At 38.2% G+C, this 23772-nt stretch overlaps 1 protein-coding gene and 1 long non-coding RNA gene across 5 annotated transcripts in view; one reads left to right on the top strand and one right to left on the bottom strand.

Annotated features, from left to right (window-relative positions):
• PATJ (PATJ crumbs cell polarity complex component) overlaps positions 1-23772 on the bottom strand; it is a 372856-nt gene that overhangs the window by 242302 nt on the left and 106782 nt on the right. For all 4 annotated transcript variants that reach the window (XM_040470436.1, XM_040470437.1, XM_040470438.1 and 1 more), the window contains exons 18-22: positions 20826-21035; positions 15256-15375; positions 13059-13454; positions 6748-6871; positions 1191-1365 (exon numbers count right to left, since the gene is read on the bottom strand). In XM_040470436.1, the coding sequence (XP_040326370.1) occupies positions 1191-1365; positions 6748-6871; positions 13059-13454; positions 15256-15375; positions 20826-21035 (1025 nt within the window). The remainder of the gene's footprint in view (positions 1-1190; positions 1366-6747; positions 6872-13058; positions 13455-15255; positions 15376-20825; positions 21036-23772) is intronic.
• The window catches only part of LOC121027230 (uncharacterized), a 38590-nt gene continuing 32898 nt past the window's right edge, over positions 18081-23772 (top strand). Inside the window, exon 1 of the long non-coding RNA XR_005788614.1 lies at positions 18081-18637. This is a non-coding gene — a long non-coding RNA (uncharacterized LOC121027230). The remainder of the gene's footprint in view (positions 18638-23772) is intronic.

Genomic DNA, 23772 nt, shown 5'->3' with positions numbered 1-23772 from the left:
CTCCATAGGCCATAATGAAGGTCTGTGAAAACCTTTGCTAAAATGTTCTCTTGTCCGGTTTCTACGACAACCTCTAGGTTTAATTTCCTCTGAGTGACATTTTGTTCACTCCATTTCACTATTTTCTGCCTCCATTCTTACTTGTGATATTGCTGCTCTGCAAGACTCTAATTTTGGTCCCATGCTCTTCTTAGTATTTGAGCTTACCCTGGATGACTGTTCAAATCTAGCAGTTTCACCTACACTTGATCTTGCTCCCAATTATTAACATCAGGATAGATACCAACGTGAATCCCCAGAATCACACACCTAATTGATTCCACTTCGCTTTGTTGTCCTATGGATACTGGAACCTTCGTCTTGTCCCACACTGAATTCGTTTTCCCTTACAACCTGTTCATGCTCCTATAAACTTTTTTGTTTAATTAAAATATAACATACAATGTTATATCAGTTTCAGGTGTGTAACACAGTGATTCAATGGTTCTATACATTGCGAAACGCTCACCATAAGTGTAGCTACCACCTGTCATCATAAAAATTATATTAACTACATTCCTCATGCTATACTTGTCTCTGTGACTTATTTAGTTTATAACTGGAAGTCTGTGACTCTTAATCCCCTTCACCTATTTCATCCATCCACCTCCATTCCCCTCCGCTCCAGTTTGTTCTCGGTGTTTAGGAGACAGTTTCTGTTTGTTCGTTTGTTTTGTCTTTGTAGATTCCACATATAAGTGAAATCGTACGGCACTTGTCTTGCACTGTTCGACCTCCCTCATTTAGCATGATACCCTCTAAGTCCATCCATATTGTTAAAAACGGCAGCACTTAATTCTTTCTTGTACACCACATTTTCTCTATCCATTCATCTATCATTGGACACTGAGTTTGCTTCCTTTGCTCCTACAGTGTTGTTAAAGAATTAATGGCACTGCAATGCATTTATTGTCCTAATCCAGAGACACAAGTCACTCTCAACTATGTCCTCTCACCTTGACACACGTTATTAGTCACCAATTCCAACAAATTCTCTCTTAAATCCACTCCCTCAATTTGTCTGTATGTCTTGCTTATGTTGTGAAACTCCTAATCTCTTAGTAATTGTCTACTATAGGGCATTTTTTTTATAAGAGCAAAAAAAACCAGACTACTTTATAATGTGAAAACAAAGATAAATGGTATCATACCATGCATCAGTGGTATATCTAGAAGACAGTGTTCCTGTGTATGCTGAGGTCTTGGAAACAACTCGAGTCCTGGGGAGTTGATATAAAGGCAAATCTTCTTGCTCCCTTCTTTGAGCCACAGCAGGAAGTTCAACAAGCAAGCCAGGACCTTGGGCATCATCTGGAATCATCATACCTACACAGCAAACCCAGATGATAGTGAACACAAGATGCTTTCATTTAGCCTTCATTCATTCAACAAATAGGCCTTTTCTAGGTAGAAATCTTATTAAGTAAAATGTTTAATATGTCAGATGGTGAAAAATAAAGGAAGGAAGGAGGACAGGGACTCCTCAGTGGAAGAGAGTTGCATTTCACACATGGCCTTACTGAAAAGAGGACATTTTAGCAATATAAATATTTTATCAAAAGAATCCCCTTAATGATGGTATTCTAATCTCACTACACATTTTCCCTTATCAACCTCAGCTGTCCCAACTGCAGGCACTCCTGCATTTCACTTATTGCAAATAAATAAATAAATAAATAAATAAATAAATAAATAAGTAAGTAAGTAAGTAAGTAAGTAAGTAAGTAAGTAAATAAATAAATAAATAAATAAATAAATAAATAAGGGGTGCCTGGATGGCTCAGTCGGTTGAGGATCTGACTTCAGCTCAGGTCATGATCTCGCATTTTGTGAGTTCAAGTCCCATGCTGGACTTGAACAGCTCAGAGTCTTGAGCATGCTTTGGATTCTGTGTCTCTTTCTCCCTCTGCCCCTCGCCATACACTCTCTCTCTCTCTCAAAAGTAAACAACCATTAAAGAAATATTATATTGCATATTTGAAAGTTACTTAATAGATCTTAGAAGTCCTCATCACGCACACAAAATAATTTCACAGAATGACAAATAACCAAATAAAAAATCTTACATCAAAAAATATTTTAATTCCAGTGTAGTTAACACACATTGTTATATTGGTTCAGGTATACAATATAGTGATTCAACAACTCCATACATCACCCGGTGCTCATCAGGTTAAGAAAACAGATTTTTAAAGGGGTTTTGTTTACAAATTTCATAATTCTTTTACAGTTGTTACCTATTTAATTCTCGTGTCAAACTATGAGTTAGAAAAGATACTAACAACTGTTATTTTATAGATGGAGAAATTCAAGTTAAGGAATTTTGCCAAATAGAATGTGCAAGTTTACCTGACATGCCATCTGTGTTATTTCCACATTTCCTGAAAAAAAGAATAACTGGGGCAGAGTTGTGCATAGAGTCCTACGACTCATAGGACCCTTACTGGCATAGGTCTATTAATCACTCTTAGGATACACCCGATTCTCAGCCAATCCTTCTTGAGCATATTACAAATATGATGAATTGTGATCAAATGTCTTCCTTAAATCCACACATTTATAGTATTCTTTGGAGCTCTGCCTAATCAGAAAATCACAAATTATTTCTAAAAGATACAGGTATTATCCTAAAACTTTTCCTATAAGCATTACCTCAACTCTTTCCATTTCTTCATAATGAACAAATTTTCTAGTAAACTCACTACTACTGCTTTTTATCTTGTCTAGAGACTTTGGAACTGGGGTCTAATCAGTTGGTAATGCAACAGAATCTGAAGAGGGAGTGAATTTAACTTTAATGCTCAGGTTGTGTTAAAGAAGTCTCAGGGTCTGTCCCCCATCCCTATGCACCCTTCACTCCTATTCTCTGGGGCCTCCATTCCTGCAAAGCACTCTAATCCATCTCGATGCCAGAGAGTTCTAGCTTGGCCTATGTCTGCTTCTTCCCCACTGAGGAGGGACCAGGGGTGGGACTAGATTCTGGCCGGAATGGCCAGAAACCAGTGTTAAGAAGAGGGAACTGGCTTTATTTGCAGAGCTGGTTCTCATCCACCCACACTGGTAAAAGCAGACTGTTAAATTATGGCATTGGGTTTCACAGGTTGCTGCAGTTTGTTTAAAACTTTTCATTACCTGTTCCACAGAAAGGCTGCCATGCCCTTTGCCCCACTCCTCCTCCTTGGACCCTGGGTGCTGGTGCTCAGGCACGCATTTCTCATCTGTCACAGTGCGTGACACACTCACACTTTACAGAGCTGTTCGCCAAGTGCACTGCAGTTCCCAGAGCCCATAAAACAAATCAAGTCCTCGAGGACCTATGCAGTTGTTAGGGAAGGGCCATAATAGGAGCACAAAGGTTAGAAAAACAAAGAAGCTAAAAAAAATTTTCCTGGACAAATGGAGGTTAATGTTTATAGGAGAGGAATGGGGGAGACTTTCAAAAGGTTTATACTTGGTAAGGAGCAAGAACAGAATGGTCAACAAAATAAAGGCAACGAGAATCCAAGTAAAGAGGAGGGTGGGTTATTGTATAACTTGGCCGCTGCCAGAGGGAGGGAGGGCTGGGGGTTGCAATGTTGTTGAATAGCCACACATGAGCAGCATTTCACTCTCTCATTCAACAAATATTTCTTGAGCACCTACTACGGTAACAAAAATCAGATACAAGCCTTGCCCTCCAGAAGCTTAATTTATAGGAAGAGGTAGGCATGCGAATGAGTATGTGTGCCTGACCCTTGAGTGCAATGACAGAGAATCATCCAGGGTTCCCTGGGGGCACCATCCAGACAGGGGCAGTCAAAGATTAGGAATCAGAACTACCTTCTGTCAGAAACCTTTTGAAATGTTGTAATACTAAATGTGTTATTGATTTGGAATTTATCTTGTAAACTTTACCTTACTAATTATGCTCATTATAGGTTTATTTTCAAAGCCCATGAAGAGTAAAGGCTCTTAGAAGCTACATAATGTTGGACTAAATATAGGGTCAAGAATAGCTCTTCACATATAAGGTTCTCAAAAATAATTTTTTTTTGATGTTTATTTTTGAGAGAGAGAGAGAGACAAAGCGTGAGCAGTGGAGGGGCAGAAAGGAGACAGAATCTGAAGCAGACTCCAGGCTCTGTGCTGTCAGCATAGAGCCCAATGTGGGGCTCAAACTCACAGACTGTGAGATCATGACCTGAGCTGAAGTCGGACGCTTAACTGACTGTGCCACCCAGGCGCCCCTCTCAAAAATAATTTTTAAATTTATTGCTCAGAAAAAGAAATTTAATTGTTCAGAGATAAACCTAAAACTGTCTGATACTAATAAAGAGGTCAAAGAGTTACAGATTTGAAAGAGGGCTTAGAGAATACTTAGCCCAGGGGAGTTTACTTAGGAGAAGCTGGCGGGATTGCCTGGTGACACAGCAGGGTATCTGCTTTGTATAGAGGGGCGTGGGACTAAGAGTCAGCCCTTTGCTGGAAAGGATCTCAAGAGCAAAATCAAACTCTGACTAGAATAAATTCAATATGTATGCTGCTGAAATCTGTATCGACTCTGTATTAATAATTTCTCAGCCTACCCACAGTTAGCATTAATCCAAATAGTCATGCCTGCCACATGGCATTCTAGAGGCTTTCAAAATTTTTTCCTAAAAGCATGTGGTTATGAATGCATTTCCAGTGAGGACAGATCTAAGATATACAAGTTTAACTTCATTCCCAAAACTATAATCTCTAAAAAAATAAATTCCCAGATCCTTGTAAAGTATCAGACTGAGGCAGAGTAGAGGGCATAATGGGGAGACCTCTCTAAAAGATACATCCAAGTCATAGAACTTGTCAATGTGACCTTATTCGGAAAAAAAGGTCTTTGCAGATACATTTTAGTATCATGAGATGAGACCATCCTGGATTACCCAAGTGGGCCCTAAATCCAATGACAGATGTCCCTATAGGAGACAAAGAATAGAAGACACAGGTCAAGAGAAGAGAGCCGTGTGAAGACAGAGGCACACATAACAGTGATGCAGCCACATGTCAAAGAAGGCTGGAGCCACCAGAAGCCGGAAGAGGAAAAGAACAGATTATTCCCTAGGGCCTTCAGAGGGAGCACAGCACCTTGATTTAGGGCTTTGGGCCTTGAGAACCGTGAGAGAATTAATATCTGTTGTTTTAAGCCACCAAGTTTGTGACAATTTGCTACAGCAGCCCTGGAAAACTTCGAGAGCCAGTAGAGGTCAGAAGTAATTTTGGAGCCATTTAGATAATACACAGAGCAGAGCTCAAGAGGAACTACCTTCTCCGTCTTCTTCCCAACTCTGCTGCTCTTCCCCACAAACACCCACCCCATATAGCCAGTTTATCCTTTCAATCCTGACAGTGTAGAGCAGTGAGTGATTCTCAACTCTGCCCCCACCAAGAGACATTTGGCAGTGTCTGAAGACATGTGATCTTGATCAGGCCTGGGAATGTGAGTACCACTGGCATCAGAGTTAGAAGGCAGGGAAGCTATTAACATTCTACCAAGCACAGGTCAGCTCTCCACCATAAAGAATCATCTGGTCCAAAATAGTAATGACATTGCTATAAAGTATCAGTGGCGATCAAACAGATATGGCCTATTAATTCAATTATTCATTCATTTGTGCAGTAAATCTTCTCTAAGTACTTAAAGGACTATGGAAATGTGATGAAAAATTTTAAAACAGTTTAATGGAACACTTTTGGGGGGAAAAGTCCCATTTTTATCCTAGTCACAATCGGTTATACGTCATGAAAAACTGGATAAACTCATCAAATCTTAGACATTCAAAATTAACTACCCATGCTCTATTTTGACTCAGAACTGACAACTATTTATCATCTCAGAGAGGACTTGAATCTTTACTGCTAATGACTCCATTCTCTGGATTTTACTCAACAGAATGCTGAATTCATAAAAATCATTACATGGCTTTCTATAATGCACTCCATCCCCTCCAATGTATTACCATACAACATGAGAATTGTCCAGAGAAAGACTTTTCCTATAAGCAGAGTCATAACACATGAAGGACAGCATAAATCCTGAACAATGGCTCTATAAATCCCAGTGCTGTGAAAGAACTTAACAGTCTTACCTAGGGATCTCAATAATATAACAGCCTTTGATATTTCAGTGTTGGATGAAGAAAAATTATTTTTCACAGTTGAGTTTTCAAAATTATGTAAGAGTCAATATTGGGGGTAGGCAAGGAGAGGCACTATACTTTTAGGATTCTTTAATGGAAACTAAGTTATTAATGCACCAAAATTGACCATAATATATGGCTATAAAAATGTTTCATAAATGTTTAAAATATGACTCTCTTTATTAATATTTAACAACCTCATTCAATGAGCTAACAGTATCACTTAATAGCATCAGAGGTTTTAATATATATTAGTAGAGACTTATTTCAAACTTAGCACATAAGGTACTAGTTTTAGTTTTAATCCACACTGCTTATAAAAAGCAAAATCAGGCATTGAAAATATAGCCCTTTCAGAAAAGAGAATCTTAAGTTCTATGTTGAAATATGAGCCAGGTTTATTCTTCCAGATATTCTGAAGCAGATTAATAAACATTTAAATTTGCATCATTATGAATGAAAATAGGACAGTAAGACTTATCGTCTATAAAAACAAAGCTGAAAGATTGCAAAATAATGTCATTTGTGTTTATGAGAAACAAAAACCACAAACCTAAATCCAGACTGCTTTGTGTTAATGAATTAAGATTTTCCAGATCATCAAATCTGCCTTGTTGACTGCTTCCTTCAGATGAGGGCATGGAGGGTAGGGAATCAATGCCAAAATTTTCTTTCATCTTGAGAGGAAGAAAGACAGAAATGCATTAGTACTTCGTGATAAAATGAGGTACATCATAATGTTGTTCAAACCAGATAATGATTGCAGAAAACTGGCCCTGCAAACAGGCCTCCTCAAGTAGTGGTTTATGCAATGGTAAGCAGTAATGAATGCTGGTAACTTAATCTCCGCAAGAGTACTAATAGTTTTTTAGTACTATTAGGCTAATAGTTTTTTTGTTTTTTTTTTTTTTACACTGGATTTTTTTTCACAAAAAAATTGTTTTATAAACATTAATGAGTGGATTTAAGTAAACAATCACAAAGGTGTAAGAATAAAGATCTATCCAGTCAAGCAAGGTCAATGGCTGACACACACTAACTCATAGAGTATGTTGGAGCACAACCTCAATAGCTTCATTGACAATCCCAAACCAACTGGTGGATTTTCACAGCTCTGAGCTCTTGCTTTACCCTCCCTAACACCTTTATCTGCCTGGCAAACACCAGCTACCCGAACCTAAAGCCTACAGATAAGCACATTTTTGCATTTTCCAGTTGTCTTCCTTTGATACATGTCTTCTCTGGTTTCCCAAAGTTACAACCTTCCAGAACATATGATTTTCACTGAAATATTTTATTATCATATTTTAAAAACTTTTATAAGCATAAAATTAAATGACAATGTTAGGGCCACCATAGGGATATACTGCAATTCATTTAAGACAAGTAACACGTATGTCATTCTCTGTTGGAAACTTAGCTTGTTCAAAACTAAAACATGAATGACATCTTTCACAGGGTCCCCATTTTTTTTCATTATGTTATATTGGTCAGACCTCAATGGTATGAGAAGGATCTCTCATAAACTGGTGAACCAAATACTGCTAGCTTTTTCCATACAGATTATGAATATAGCTAAGTATAGAACTGTATCAGATATTTAATGGAGATATTCAACTCAAATATTAAATTGGGGTGAGAAAGGAGATACAACTATCTAGTTGCCTAGAATAAAATAAGAATTTCTTAGAGAAGGGAATAAGGAGGAAATAGTAAGCACTGAATATTTATATTTTATAGCAATTTGGGACTTATTAAAAAAAATTTATGGCAACTATATGAGGAATAAGAGAATTGATATCTGAATCTGAATTTCAATATAAAAGGGTAAGATCTTTAGGAAAAAAAAGTTTTATGAAAAAAAAATTTTTTTAATGTTTATTTTTGAGACAGACAGAGCATGAGTGGGGGAGGGGTAGAGAGAGAGAGAGAGACACACAGAATCCGAAGGAGCCTCCAGGCTCTGAGCTGTCAGCACAGAGTGCGACACGGGGCTCGAACTCACGGACTGTGAGCTCATGACCTGAGCTGAAGTCAGACGCTTAACTGACCGAGCCACGCAGGTGCCCCGGAAAAAAAAGTTTTTCTAAATAGAGAAGAAAATAAAAAAACATACAATTAATCTTAGGTAATTAATCCTCAGGCAAGAGTCAGATATTTTTATTCATTTATTTTTTAATGTTTTTTATTTATTTTTGAGAGAGAGACAAAGTGTGAGCAGGGGAGGGGGAGAGAGAGGGAGAAACAGAATCCGAAACAGGCACCAGGCTCTAAGCTGTCAGCACAAAGCCTGACACAGGGCTCGATCCCACGGATCACAAGATCATGACCCGAAGCTGGACACTTAACTGAAAGAGCCACCCAGGTGCCCCAAGAATCAGATCTTCTAAAAAGGGGCAAAAAATGTGGACATTTCTTCAGCGGGTGGCCAATGAACACATGAAAAGTTGCTCAACTTTTCTTAATAATTAGAAAAATGCAAATCAAAACCACAATAAGGGATGCCTGAGTGGCACAGTCAGCGAAGCATCCGACTTTGGCTCAGGTCATGATCTCACGGTTCGTGAGTTCGAACTCTGCATTGGGCTCTGTGCTGACAGCTCAGAGCCTGAAGCCTGCTTCATATTCTGTCTCTGTCTCTCTCCCTGCTCCTCCCCTGCTTGTGCACTATCTCTCTCACTCAAATATAAATAAACATTAAAAAAAATAAAAAAAACCACACACACACAATAAGATACTACTTGGGACCTATTTAAGAAAACAAAAACTGGGGCGCCTGGGTGGCTCAGTCGGTTAAGCGGCCGACTTTGGCTCAGGTCATGATCTCGTGGTCCATGAGTTCGAGCCCCGCGTTGGGCTCTGTGCTGACAGCTCAGAGCCTGGAGTCTGTTCAGAGTCTGTGTCTCCCTCTCTCTGACCCTCCCCTGTTCATGCTCTGTCTCTCCCTGTCTCAAAAATAAATAAAATGTTAAAAAAACAAACAAACAGAAAACAGGTATTGGCAGGCATGTGGAAAAACTGGAAAATTTGTGCACTGCTGGTGGGAACGTAAAATGATACAGCTACTGTGAAAAACAGGATGGTGACACCCCAAAAAATTAAACATAGAATTACCATATGAATTGCCATATGCAATGTTGCATCTGGGGAAATACCCAAAAAGATTTAAAACAGTTATTTGAACAGATACTGTATACCAGTGTTTGCAGCAGTATTATTCGCAATAGCCTTAGGTAGAAACCCAGATGTTCATCAAGTGATGAAGAAGTAACCAAATTGTGGTATATACATACAATGCAATGTTATTCAGCCTTACAAAGGGAGAAAATTCCAACACATATGATGTGGATGAAACTGGAAGGCATTATGCTAAATGAAATAAGCCCCACACAAGAGGACAAATATTGTATGATTCCACTTATATGAGATACTGAGTCAAATTCTTACTATACCCTGTATACTATACCCTGTATATACTGTTTTTTCATATACATGCATACCTATGATAAAAGTTTAATTTATAAATCAGGCACAGTAAGAGATTAACAATAACTAATAAATAGAATATATTCCAATAAGAGTTATGTAAATGTGGTCTCTTTCTCTCTCAAAATATCTTACTGTACTGTAGTCACCCTTCTTTTTATGATGATGATGTGAGATGATAAAATGCCTAAGTGACAAATAGCGAGGTGAATGGTGTAGGCACATGTTAGGCTACTAGTGACCTTCTGACACTGTTGGAAGGAGGATCATCTGTTTTCAGACCTCAGGTGACCGCAGGTAACGGTACTGTGAAAGGGAAACCACAGGGACTACTAGGATGTATATTTTACTACAACTAAAAATAAAAAACCAGATCTGTAAATCTTGATGGTTTTACCCTTCAATTAAAATGCAGAAATGAGTGATAGAGAAAGGTAAAGTTAAGTAGCAGGTACTACAAATATAGTTACGTCTGTACCCCAAAATGGATGTTACAATAAAGACAGAAATGATAATGTTCCTCTACCCTTCTGGAGGGCACTCTCTAAACAAGAGTATTGAGAATTATATATTTATAAAATATTCAAATGTTTTAACAATCTACCCAGGGATTGTAATATTAGATGATAAATTTTTATCACAGGAGTATATTTCTGAGAGGAGGGTAAATAAAGATTCAAGCCCATCCTGATCTTATGTGTGTAACTGTTATAAAGAATCAGAATATTCTATCAAAATCATGCCACTTTGGCATAAGGATTATTTTGAGAGGAAGACAAGTGAGAAACAGCACACACAGAAAAGCTATCTTCCCCTGATTCTTGATCACTAGAGAGGACACTAGATTTTGTTCTAAGAGATGGCACCAAGAGAAACATACATAACAAAACAGCCCTTATCTTCATCAATTTCCCCCTTATATTTACCTTCCTACAGCTCTGACCCTAAAACCTAAATTCCTTTTCCTTTGTCTTGTTACTTCTCTAGAAATGTATTGTTCTTTGTTAAAATGCCACGTAAGCCCGAGTTCTAAGCACCCCTTTGAGTTATTCATCACTGAGTTTCTTCTGCTTGTGTGCATGCCACACTTGTTAATAAATTGTTTTCCTTTTGCCAATCTTTCATCAGCTTAATTTCCACAGCCCAGCCACAAAACCAATGAGGTTAGAGGAAAAAAAATTGTCCCTCCCCTACACTGTCATCATTGTGGAGTCCAGAAAGGGAGGAAAAGAGTTAATGCCCAAAACAAGAACATATAATTATTTACAGAAAATAAAATTTTGTGCAGACTAGACACATTAGGTCTGAAACAATTTTAATCAATGCCACTTTAGAGGGTTTACAGAGGTCACCTCACAGAATCAGAAATGGAAAATAAAAAGAAGGAAGCTAGGAAATTTAACAGAGATTCAGTAATTAGAATGTATGTCTTTCAAAATGTGAGCATTGAATGTTGTTATAAACCAGCGTTTCAAATAGTAATTTAACAAACAACAGAGTAAGTGGTTGTATTGTGAAGATCATTGCTATGTGCTTACGAATGGAATTCTTTTAAAGCCTACTGCCTTGCAAATGAGTAGTTGAGATCAGGATAAAATTTTGACTGATAGTATGGATTCAAAAATTACTGTATCTTGGGGTGCCTGGGTGGCTCAGTCTGCTAAGCATCCTCTTGGCTTCAGCCAGCACAGGTCGTGATCTGACAGATAGTGAGATGGAGCCCACATCAGGCTCTGTGCTGGCGGTATGGAGGCTGCTTGGGATTCTCTCTCTCTGCCCCTCCCCCATTTGCACTCCCTCTCTCAAAATCATAAAATAAACTTTAAAAAAAAAACGACTGTATCTCAAACAACTTAGATGAAAATTAAGATGGTATATCCAGAAAGCTGTGTTAAATGACCAAAAAGTGATTCTAGTGGTAATGGAAATATGGACATTCAATATGTGTTGAAAGAATCCAAATAAAATTGTCATTAAATGTAAGAATAAGCAAAAAAAATTAACATTTGACAGTGTTTAAAATGTGAATGTTTAAATTTATGATGTAAATATTGTGAATGTAGCTTTGACTATTTCATCTAGAACCCTAAAAATTTATACATAAAAATGGGCCTCTTTTTCAGGTTGCCTTGTATTTGGGTAAATAGAAAATTTTCCTTATAGAATAAAGCCACAAGTGACTATTTGTGAACATTCACTAATCTGTGATTAGAATTTGTTCCACATAACTGGATATTCTGTTTGAGTTCAAGTACTTAGCGGTATAGGAATGGGACCAGCAAAGAAAGAAAGCACCAATGTCAATGGCAACACACCAGGTGATTCTGTTACTTCTTCCTATATCCAGGTATTATTCACATAATCTTAAAATATCTGTTCTCTGGTAGGCTTCCCAGAGTCCTTTATCATGGGCAGTCCTCTAGGGTCCATAAATACAGCTTGTAGAGCACATTGAATAGCAGAAGGACCCATAGCATTTGCAAAAGGGGAGAAAGGAAGATAGGTTTGAAGGAGGAGAGAGCACAAAAACCAGCCTTATGAGCCCCGTAATAGAGCAAAGAAAGGCCCACTCCCCACAGCACTGCAAGAAAGTGGCTGACCTCCATGAGGGGAACAGTGCACTGTACCTAAACATATTGCTAAGTGGCCTTTTAAATATCCCTATATAATAAGTTTCTTTTCATTCACCTGGAAATTAATCTTCAGCATGAAATGAACAAACAAACCAAAACATTAAAAAATGTCCCTAATGAAAGATTCCAATTGGTGACCAGTTAACTCTAATTTTATAAAAATAAAGTTTATTGGAAAACTTATAGCAAAGGCAAACCTATTGAAATATAATGCTTTCCTATCAAGTTGAAAACAGGTAGTATCACAAATGTAAAGATAATTTTTTAGAGTTCAGTGACCTTCTATTTAGTATGATACATAACACAGAACAGTGTGGGTAAGCAAGACATAAACAAGAGATCTTTAATTAATTTTGCCTTGATTTTTCCCTGATAAATACTATGTGAGAAATACAACGCTGTGTTTCTCTGAGAGATAAAAAATCACAAATGGCCAAATAGCTCTTTTTTGAAGTGGATAATCTAGAGAAATAAATCACTAAAAAAATCAAGGCAAAAACCACTATAAACCACTATAAGAGGCAACTGCAGCCTATTGACTCTCACTAGAAGTTATATAATACAGAAAAGATGAGTTTATACTTACAGTAATACACAGTATGGTGTATCTTGGAAAAATGATTAATTACAAAAATTACCTTTTCCATTACATTTTTTTTTTTGAAACGCACAGGACTTAGCAACAGGGATAGGGAGGGAGGGGAACAGAATGGGGGGATGTGGAAGATCTGTTCTCAACCCTTACCATGTTTTCAGCGCTGTAGCCATACTGCTGTGTTTCCTGGGAATAGATACTCATCATGGACCTTGCTTCTTGAAGCTCAGGTGGTTCACTGTCATGTAACCACGGTGTGCCAAAATGAAGTTCCTTCACGGAGGGAACAGGAGCAGCCTCCTGAAGGTGCGAAGAGGCATACAAGTCCATGGACTGAAAGCGATCTTGATACAGCTCATATTCTTCATCCACAAGCATCTCTCTTTCTTCCCCCATCTCTTGCAACCTGGGAGTCAGAAATTCACGCATCTCCCAGGCCTCCTTGCTGTTGTCTATCTCTTTTTGTTGGGACTGGAAAGTCTTCCCCAAATCTAGGAACGGCTCATCTACAAGTTCCTCTTGATAATAGGGTTCATCTCTAAATCCCTGTAAATAAAAGTTGCAAAATAATTTGAATTCCCCCTCCTTTAAAGCGGCACTCTATACATTAACTGGAAGGTTAACCCGTGGCAGAACCACAGTGACTACATTCCATGCCCAGCCACAGCTAACTTGAACGGCTCTCCATCACAAAGGAGGAGAAATAAATGCTCACTCCCACACAACCCTCAAAGCAGGAAAGGGACAAACAGTTAAGAGGCAGAAATCTGCCACTGGCAAGGTGAATGACTATTCTAAAAGGTTCGTTACACATTAACCACCTGAAACTTCTCAATCAGAAATAAGAATTTTGTTAACTGCTACATGAATATTTAACTCCTGCATCTCAGAGAAAAGTAGTACATAAATATAGATAACACATCATTCTATTCCCTAAGAAAGCAAAAAACTTAAAAAGTCAGGATTTTCAAGCTTAGCTAATTCAAAATAAATTATGGCTATTGAAATTATCAAAAAGCATTCTCCATAAACTAAAGATATGGGAAGTAGGTCTCAACTACTTTGAGTATGACTATTTTATAATATGCCTATGTAACAGACATGTAATTTTTTCATCTGTACTGAAATTACATGGCAAAAAGGAATGAATACAGAATGCTTTCTAATTAATTTATATTTTACTAATTAGAAGATCAAGTACATGCAACTGAAACTAAATAGTCACATATGTGCAGAAACTTTGTTGAATTCCCAGGTAATGCCTGAGAAATGTATGGGTTTGCTGAGTCTCTAACCTAACCCTGGAGGATCCTCAGAGTGCTGACCACAATGAGGCCCAATTCCTCCTGAGAGATCAGTGACATTTCCTATTTGGAGACCTATTCATTAAATATTACCAAATGTAAATTCATGGAATGAATCACTACTTCCCACCTTTATATTATTATAGCGTATCAAATACAGCAACCTAGTTAATTTTTTTAAAGGTGTATTTACAGGGTATATTTAAAGAAGTCATATACTTATGAAATTTTAACAAAAAATGTTGACACTAAAAAACCCACAATGTACAGTATAGAAATAAACATCAGGGGCACCTGGGTGGTTCAGTCGGTTAAGTGTCTCCGACTTTGGCTTAGGTCATGATCTTGCAGTTTGTGGGTTCGAGCCCCACGTTGGCCTCTGTGCTGGCAGCTTGGAGCCTAGAGCCTGCTTCACATTCTCTGTCTCCCTTTCTCTCTGCCCCTCCCCCACCTCAAAAATAAACATTAAAAAATATGTAAAGAAATAAACATCAGTTTGAGACACTGTCAATAAATTATGCAAAAAATATCACCAGATGGTTGCTATCAAGTAAAGCAAAACCATACACCATTCTCTACCTGCAAAGAGCAAAATAAGCACAATTCATTTTAAGAATAAAAAAGGAAAAGCTTCAAAATATACTTCCTAAAATTAAAGCATAATGATGGTTTTGACTAAATAACTTTTCTTTAGAAAGTATTGAATGAGAAGTCCTTTGGAATAGCTCTGTTTTCTACAGCATTTTAAATGCAGGTCTATTTTCAAACATATGTTCTACCCTCAAAAATTTAAGAGTATATTAGTGATACAAAATCAGATATGTTTGTGCTTTGAAAATGACTCATATCTGGCCTATGTTATTTATGAAGCCAACGTCATACAAGAGGGAAACCATTTCATCTTAAAAAAATTAAAAAGAGAGGAGGATCATTTAATTTGAATCTCTTTAGCCTAGAGAGTGAGAACAAGCTTTTGTCTTCGTTTTTATAGCAATGTTAGCTCACAATAAACCATTCAAATAGGAAATCAATTTACTAAATACCTGGGGTGCTTCGAGTATTAAAGATGAATTTATATCATGAATTGTTTCTGAAAGTTCAGTCTTGTCTTCATTTCTGTTTGAATGTAAAATATAATGACTTTCTCCCTCTTTATCATCTTCCTGAAAATAGAAGCAATTTTTTTTGTTTTTTTATGCACAATTGAAGACATGCTTTTGCCAACTCTGAAGCTATTTTTTATTGACATATAACATTAAACACTGTATCCATTAGATGTACAACATAATAATTCAATATATGTATATTTTGCAAAATGATTATCACAATAAGTTTAGTTACATCTGCAACTTTCAAATATACAATATGGTATTATTAACTGTAGTCACTATGCTGTATATTACATCCACAAGACTTATTTATAACTGGAAGTTTGTATCTTTTGACCACCTTCACCCATCTTGCCCACCACTCCTCACCTCTGGCAACTAAAGAAGCACTTTCATAACCAAGAAAATACCTTAGTTTTGAACTCTCTTCAGATTAATTCTCATCTTTCCATTAAATGCAAGGACACAATAAACTTTGTGCAAATTATGTCATTAGAATGAACTTTAATAATTAAACAGAAAACCATATTCAGGTCAAAGCTTCTCAAATTTTTGTTTTCTTTTTAAGTATTCCCTACACTACATACAAAAGAATGAAACTTGACTGCTTTCTTTCATTAAACTCAAAATGGATTAAAGTCCTAAGCATGAGACCTGAAACCATAAAAATCCTTAAAGAGAGTACAGGCAGTAATTTCTCTGCCTGTGACATCAGTCATAGCAATATTTTTCTATAGGTCTCTTGAGGCAAGGGAAATAAAAGCAAAAATAAACCATTGGGACATCAAAATAAAGTTTCTGCACAGCAAAAGAAACAATCAACAAAACTAAAAGCCACCTACAGGATGGGAAAAGATATTTGCAAATGACATATCTGATAAAGGGTTAGTATAAGAATTGATACAACTCAATACTCAAAAATCAAATAATCCAATTAAAAAATGGGCAGAACAGACATTTCTATAAAGAAGACTTCCAGATGGCCAACAGACATATGAAGTGATGCTCAACATCATGCATCATCAGAGATATGCAAATCAAAACTACAAAGAAATATCACCTCATACCTGTCAGAAGGGCTAAAATCAAAAACACAAGGAACAACAAGTGTTGGCAAGGATGTGGAAAAAAAGAACCCTTGTGCACTGTTGGTGGGAATGTGGACTGGGGTAGCCACTGTGGAAAACAGTATGGAGGTTCCTCAAAAGGTTAAAAAGAAATATCACATGATCTAGTAATTTCACTACTGGGCATTTATTCAAAGAATATGAAAACACTAGTTTGCAAAGATATATGCACTCTTATGTTTATTGCAGCATTATTTACAATAGCCAAATTATGGAAGCAGCCCAAGTGTCCATCGATAGATGAATGGATAAAGAAGATGTGGTATATATGGACAATGGAATATTACTCAGCCATTTAAAAAGAATGAAATCTTGCCATTTGCAACAACATGGACAGAGCTAGAGAGTACAATGCTAAGCAAAATAAGTCAGAGAAAAGACACCATATGATCTCACTCTTATGAGTGAGATGGAATGTAAGAAACAAACGAGCAAAGGGAAAAAGAGAGAGAGAGAGAGAGAGAGAGAGAGAGAGAGAGACAGACAGACAGACAGACAGACAAACCAAGAAACAGACTCTTAACTATAGAAAACAAACTGATGGTTGCCGGGGGTGGTAGGGGAGGTGGATAGGTGAAGGGGATTAAGGGTGCACTCACCATGAGAAAAAAAATTAAAAAAAAAAAGTTTAATGGTTATTTATTTTTGAGAGTGAGAGCATGAGCGGAGGAGCGGCAGAGAGGTGGACAGGGAAGTGGGCTCTGTGCTGACAGCAGTGAGCCCGACGTGGGGCTCAAAATCACGAACAGTGAGATCATGACCTGAGAGCCAAAGTCGGACGCTCAACCAACTGAGCCACCCAGGTGCCCCCGAAATGATAATTTTTTTAAAGAGGAAAAATTCAACAGAGTAACAAACGGAAGTTTCACAAGGTTGTCAGAAGATCAAATTACCAAGTCAGTATCATTACCGCCACTTCAGCAGTAGCTAATTTAATAAAAATGTAATAGAAAACAAGACATCATTCACAAAGGGGGAAAACTCAGTAAATTATCTCAGAATTAAATTTGAAAAACATTGCACAGAACATTTAAGGAGAAAACTGTAAAAGAAGATCTGATTAAATAAAGAGACATACTATGTTTACAGGGGAAAAAAAAGTATTTCTTAAATTAAAAACATCACTTACTACATCACTTACTAGTAAGTAAGGTCCTTACTAAAAAAAGGACCTTAATATTAAGAAATGTATCAGGGGGCACCTGAGTGGCTCAGTCAGTTAAGCTCTGGGTCATAATCTCACGGTTTGTGAGTTCAAGCCCACATCAGGCTCTGTGCTAACAGCTCAGAGCCTGGAGCCTGCTTCAGATTCTGTCTCCCTCTCTCTCTGCCCCTCCCCTGCTTGCGCTCTGTCTCTCTCTCAAAAATAAATGTTAGGGGAGCCTGGGTGGCTCAGTCGGTTAAGCATATGACTTCAGCTCAGGTCATGATCTCACGGCTTGTGGGTTCAAGCCCCACGTTGGGCTCTGTGTTGACACCTCAGAGCCTGGAGCCTGCTTTGGATTCTGTGTCTCCCTCTGTTTCTGCCCTATCCCCGCTCACGCTCTCTCTCAAAAATAAACATAAACAAACATTAAAAAAAATTTTTTTAAATAAATAACGTTAAAAAAATGAAAAGATAAGCCCCATTCACAGTTAACATGAAAATATATAAATATGTTATATTTGTATAATGTATATCTATATGTGACTTAATAAAAAAAAGTCACGTTCTCTTAACTTTTATACATTCATGTCTTTCTGCCCCAAGCTGACTTTGGGCCACCTTCTTCACACTCTCTCCCCCACTTCTGCGAGGACTGAGTTGAAAGCTCAGTAAACTTTATGTGATCAGGTAAGTGACCACCAAGTGGACAAGAGAGAAAGAGACCTCAGAGAAGATCCACACATCACTATTTACAGCTCGTGAGCAAACAGTTTTGCTAAAAGTGCCCAGATGTTAAAGAAGGAATCAATGGTCGTTCCACTAAGAATTTTTTACCATCCTGAAAGTGACCTTTCTCCTCATCCCTTTTGTGGCTTCCCGCTCCCAGGTATCCTGGAAGACTTCTACTCACCGGGAAAAGCCTAGGCAAGGTCTACCTCACAATTACTACATTCCAAAACCCTATCAGAATGTGGCTCTGATATCCTGAAATCTCTGCAGCCCTACCTCTGCCAGGAGCAGCACAGGAATCCACACCCAACTGGTAACTAAGTTCTCTTTTTTACACTACCTGACACTTCCCTTAAACTGCTTCACAGTAAAGTCACGCCGTCCAAGTCCTCCAGGACATAAATAGTTTGGGGATTCCTCTGGCAGCCCAAACAACTAGGCAAATAATCATCGGGTAAAATCTGTACGAAATTCCCCCCCACAATGCGAATACCAAGAAGACGAGAGCCCACATAAAAATATCACACTCCTCCCCCCCACCAACTTAATTTGTCCAGAGATCAAACCAGGCATCTCATGGTGTTGGCTACGGCAACAGTCAAACAGCAAATATGCAATACAAAGTCGAGAACTTGATTAGCTGTGTGCTATACTCCATTTTGAAATATTTAGAGTGCTGGATAGTATAACATACCAGCATCTTTATGGGAAATTCATGAAGGCCATGAGTTTCCCCAGTACATAAATACAGGAATCTATATCTATATATGAACATATCTGTGTCTACCTATATTTATGGACACATGTAGTATGTTAACATACTCATGTAGTATATTGATGCAGTTCTTAAAGATATTAGGAGTTCTCTAGGATTGTTCGGTCTTTTCAGAAATGAAAAAATAGGCTCAGGGAAGAAGAGTGGTGTACCTATCATCAAATTCCTAGTATGATGTTTCTCCAAGTGTGAAATTCGGCATCAGAATTACATTGGTGATTCACTGAAAAGGCAGATCCCTAAATAGCCATCACAATGACTAGATGAAAATCTCTGAGGGTAGGACCTGGAAAACTGCATTTTAACCACCTCCCAGGTGATTAAGTATATTACATATCTTTGAGTTGAAACCCACTAGGCTAACTCATAAGAAAGCTAGAAACAGAGTCCAGGTTTTTTAAAATCCAGTCCTGGCACTCTATGAAGACCATCTGTCTGTTTCAGACAAGCTATGCAAACCAAGGTAGCAACAAGTTAAATATATAGCACTGTGGCTAACAGTGCAGGGTCTGAGGCCACCTTGCTGAGTTTATACTCTGTCTCTTACTAGTTAGATCACTATGGATAAGATGCTCAATTCTCTGTGTCTTGATAGGCTCATCTCTAATGAGGGTAATAAGAACTACCTCTTCAAGTTGCCAAGAGCATTAAATTAGTTAATGCATATAAAGCATTTAATATATTGACATATGGTAAGCACTCAATAATATTTTCATACTGCTTGAAAATTACCTTGAAGTATTTTGTTAATTGGGGAACCTCAAAAGCACCCTAAGTGTAATGTGGCCCTCAGTCATAAACACTAATCTGACCCCATACAAAAGATTAAACAGTAAGTGGGGTGCCTGCGTGGCTCAGTTGGTTGAGCATCCAACTTCAGCTCAGGTCATGATCTTGCGGCTTGTGGAGTTCAAGCCCACATCGGGCTCTGTGCTGACAGCTCGGAGCCTGGAGGTTGCTTCAGACTCTGTGTCTCCCTCTCTCTACACCCCTCCCCCACTCACACACTGTCTCTGTCTGTCTCTCTCTCAAAATAAAAATAAACATAAATAAAAGATTAAACAGAAAGGGGTGCGTGGGTGACTCAGTTGGTTAAGCATCCAACTCTTGATCTCAGCTCAAGTCTTGATCTCAGGATCGTGAGTTCAAGCCCCATGTTGGGCTCCATATGCCCACCACCCAAAAAGAAGATTACGCAGAAAGAGCACTTAAAGATGACTGGCCACATAGACTTCTAGATCCTAGGGGTTATGAGGCACTTTGAGGGCAGCAAAGTGGATTAAAATCTCAAATCTGTATGTTAAAACGATATAGTTACTTGGATTTCAACTTACCATGACATCTCAACATCATTCCCAAGTGAAAGTTAAAATGCACAGATTTTAATTTATATCATAAGGAATGTGATGAGAACTTACAGATCTGTGCTAAAAGCATGAAGCTAAAAATAATAGTAAAAGTGGTAGGAGGACTAGTAACATTAGCAGCTACTATTTATGTAATGTGCTAAGCACTTAATGAACATAATCTTTAGTTCCCCCAAATCTTACGAGGTAGACGTTATGTTGCTAATTTTTTAAGTCAAGGACATAAGAAATGTGTCCTAGGATACACAGAGAGTAAGCAGTGGAACAGGGATTTGAAAGCAGGTGCATCTGTCTCCAAATCCATGTTCTCAACTATTACACTATCATCACTTCCTATAGTAACACAATTGAACACTCACCACCAAGGGCTTACAGATGCCAAGGCGTACAATGCCTGGTGGTACGGCTTTCAACACTTCCACGGCTTCAGCAAGTGTGGTGTTCTCCAAAGAGTATCCGTTGACTGAAACCAGGCGGTCTCCAGGTAAGAGTTCTCCTGCTCTTTCTGCAACACCATCTGCCACCAGGGAACGGATCACAATCACTGATCGTGTGGGATCCAAAGGGTCCTAAAGGATCAAGTAAAGAAGAAACAATGAGTGCATTTCTGAAAATACATGTATTCATGATTCTCATTTGACTATTTATTATAAGTGTCCAGCATTCTGGTGATAGTCTTCCAAATTCTTCTGTTAAAATATCGTTCTATACATCCACACAAATATCAGCTTCTATCAAGGTGGAAACATAATCCTAACAATTTCAGTTACATATCTGAGGGTTCAATACATACAAATTTCTTCTTTAAACTTTTGAAAACTGCTATTTTGTTGGACCACAAGTCTATGGACAGTTGAGTAAGATTCTCTGACATCCTCAAGCGTCCATATTATAGACTAAAGACAAGTCTGCTCTTGGGCAATAAATAGGCTTTAAGAGAAGTATACTATGGTAAATGGTACTTCATTTTTATGTATTGCACCAGTATAAAATCCTCCTGTTAAATCAACGAAGTTCAAAACAGACATGAAATCCATGGAATATCCAACTGCATGACAAAAGTATTTTGAAAATAACATAATTATGGGGCGCCCGGGTGGCTCAGTCAGTTAGGCATCCGACTTCGGCCCAGGTTATGGTCTCACAGCTTGTGAGTTCGAGCCCCACATCGGGCTCTGTGCTGACAGCTCAGAACCTGGAGCCTGATTCAGATTCTGTGTCTCCCTCTCTCTCTGCCCCTCTTCTGCGTGTTCCCTGTCTCTCAAAAATAAATAAATGTTAAAAAAAATAACATAATTATAATTTATAATCTATAACATGATATAGGGACCCCTGGGTGAGAACTATTCTGATATAAGAAAATGACGGGATAGAAGGAACATACTTAAAGATCATAAAAGCCATTTATGAAAAGCCCACAGCTAACATCATCCTCAACGGGGAAAAACTGAGAGCTTTTTCCCTGAGATCAGGAACACGACAGGGATGCCCACTCTCACCGCTGCTGTTTAACATAGTGCTGGAAGTTCTAGCATCAGCAATCAGACAACAAAAGGAAATCAAAGGCATCAAAATTGGCAAAGATGAAGTCAAGCTTTTGCTTTTTGCAGATGACATGATATTATACATGGAAATCCGATAGACTCCACCAAAAGTCTGCTAGAACTGATCCATGAATTCAGCAAAGTTGCAGGATACAAAATCAATGTACAGAAATCAGTTGCATTCTTATACACTAACAATGAAGCAACAGAAAGACAAATAAAGAAACTGATCCCATTCACAATTGCACCAAGAAGCATAAAATACCTAGGAATAAATCTAACCAAAGATGTAAAGGATCTGTATGCTGAAAACTATAGAAAGCTTATGAAGGTAATTGAAGAAGATTTAAAGAAATGGAAAGACATTCCCTGCTCATGGATTGGAAGAATAAATATTGTCAAAATGTCAATACTACCCAAAGCTATCTACACATTCAATGCAATCCCAATCAAAATGGCACCAGCATTCTTCTCGAAACTAGAACAAGCAATCCTAAAATTCATATGGAACCACAAAAGGCCCCGAATAGCCAAAGTAATTTTGAAGAAGACCAAAGCAGGAGGCATCACAATCCCAGACTTTAGCCTCTACTACAAAGCTGTCATCATCAAGACAGCATGGTATTGGCACAAAAACAGACACATAGACCAATGGAATAGAATAGAAACCCCAGAACTAGACCCACAAATGTATGGCCAACTCATCTTTGACAAAGCAGGAAAGAACATCCAATGGAAAAAAAAGACAGTCTCTTTAACAAATGGTGCTGGGAGAACTGGACAGCAACATGCAGAAGGTTGAAACTAGACCACTTTCTCACACCATTCACAAAAATAAACTCAAAATGGATCAAGGACCTGAATGTGAGACAGGAAACCATCAAAACCTTAGAGGAGAAAGCAGGAAAAGACCTCTCTGACCTCAGCCGTAGCAATCTCTTACTCGACACATCCCCAAAGGCAAGGGAATTAAAAGCAAAAGTGAATTACTGGGACCTTATGAAGATAAAAAGCTTCTGCACAGCAAAGGAAACAACCAACAAAACGAAAAGGCAACCAACGGAATGGGAAAAGATATTTGCAAATGACATATCGGACAAAGGGCTAGTATCCAAAATCTATAAAGAGCTCACCAAACTCCACACCCGAAAAGCAAATAACCCAGTGAAGAAATGGGCAGAAAACATGAATAGACACTTCTCTAAAGAAGACATCCGGATGGCCAACAGGCACATGAAAAGATGTTCAGCGTCGCTCCTTATCAGGGAAATACAAATCAAAACCACACTCAGGTATCACCTCACGCCAGTCAGAGTGGCCAAAATGAACAAATCAGGAGACTATAGATGCTGGAGAGGATGTGGAGAAACGGGAACCCTCTTGCACTGTTGGTGGGAATGCAAATTGGTGCAGCCGCTCTGGAAAGCAGTGTGGAGGTTCCTCAGAAAATTAAAAATAGACCTACCCTATGACCCAGCAATAGCACTGCTAGGAATTTATCCAAGGGACACAGGAGTACTGATGCATAGGGGTACTTGTACCCCAATGTTCATAGCAGCAGTCTCAACAATAGCCAAATTATGGAAAGAGCCTAAATGTCCATCAATTGATGAATGGATAAAGAAATTGTGGTTTATATACACTATGGAATACTATGTGGCAATGAGAAAAAATGAAATATGGCCTTTTGTAGCAACGTGGATGGAACTGGAGAGTGTGATGCTAAGTGAAATAAGCCATACAGAGAAAGACAGATACCATG

This window comes from Herpailurus yagouaroundi, unplaced genomic scaffold (genome assembly GCF_014898765.1).
Source record: "Herpailurus yagouaroundi ecotype Mexico unplaced genomic scaffold, PumYag 77, whole genome shotgun sequence".
In the NCBI taxonomy this organism is placed as follows: domain Eukaryota; kingdom Metazoa; phylum Chordata; class Mammalia; order Carnivora; family Felidae; genus Herpailurus; species Herpailurus yagouaroundi.
Note: the sequence above shows the minus strand (reverse complement) of the source record. Positions and strands in the feature narration are given on the sequence as shown.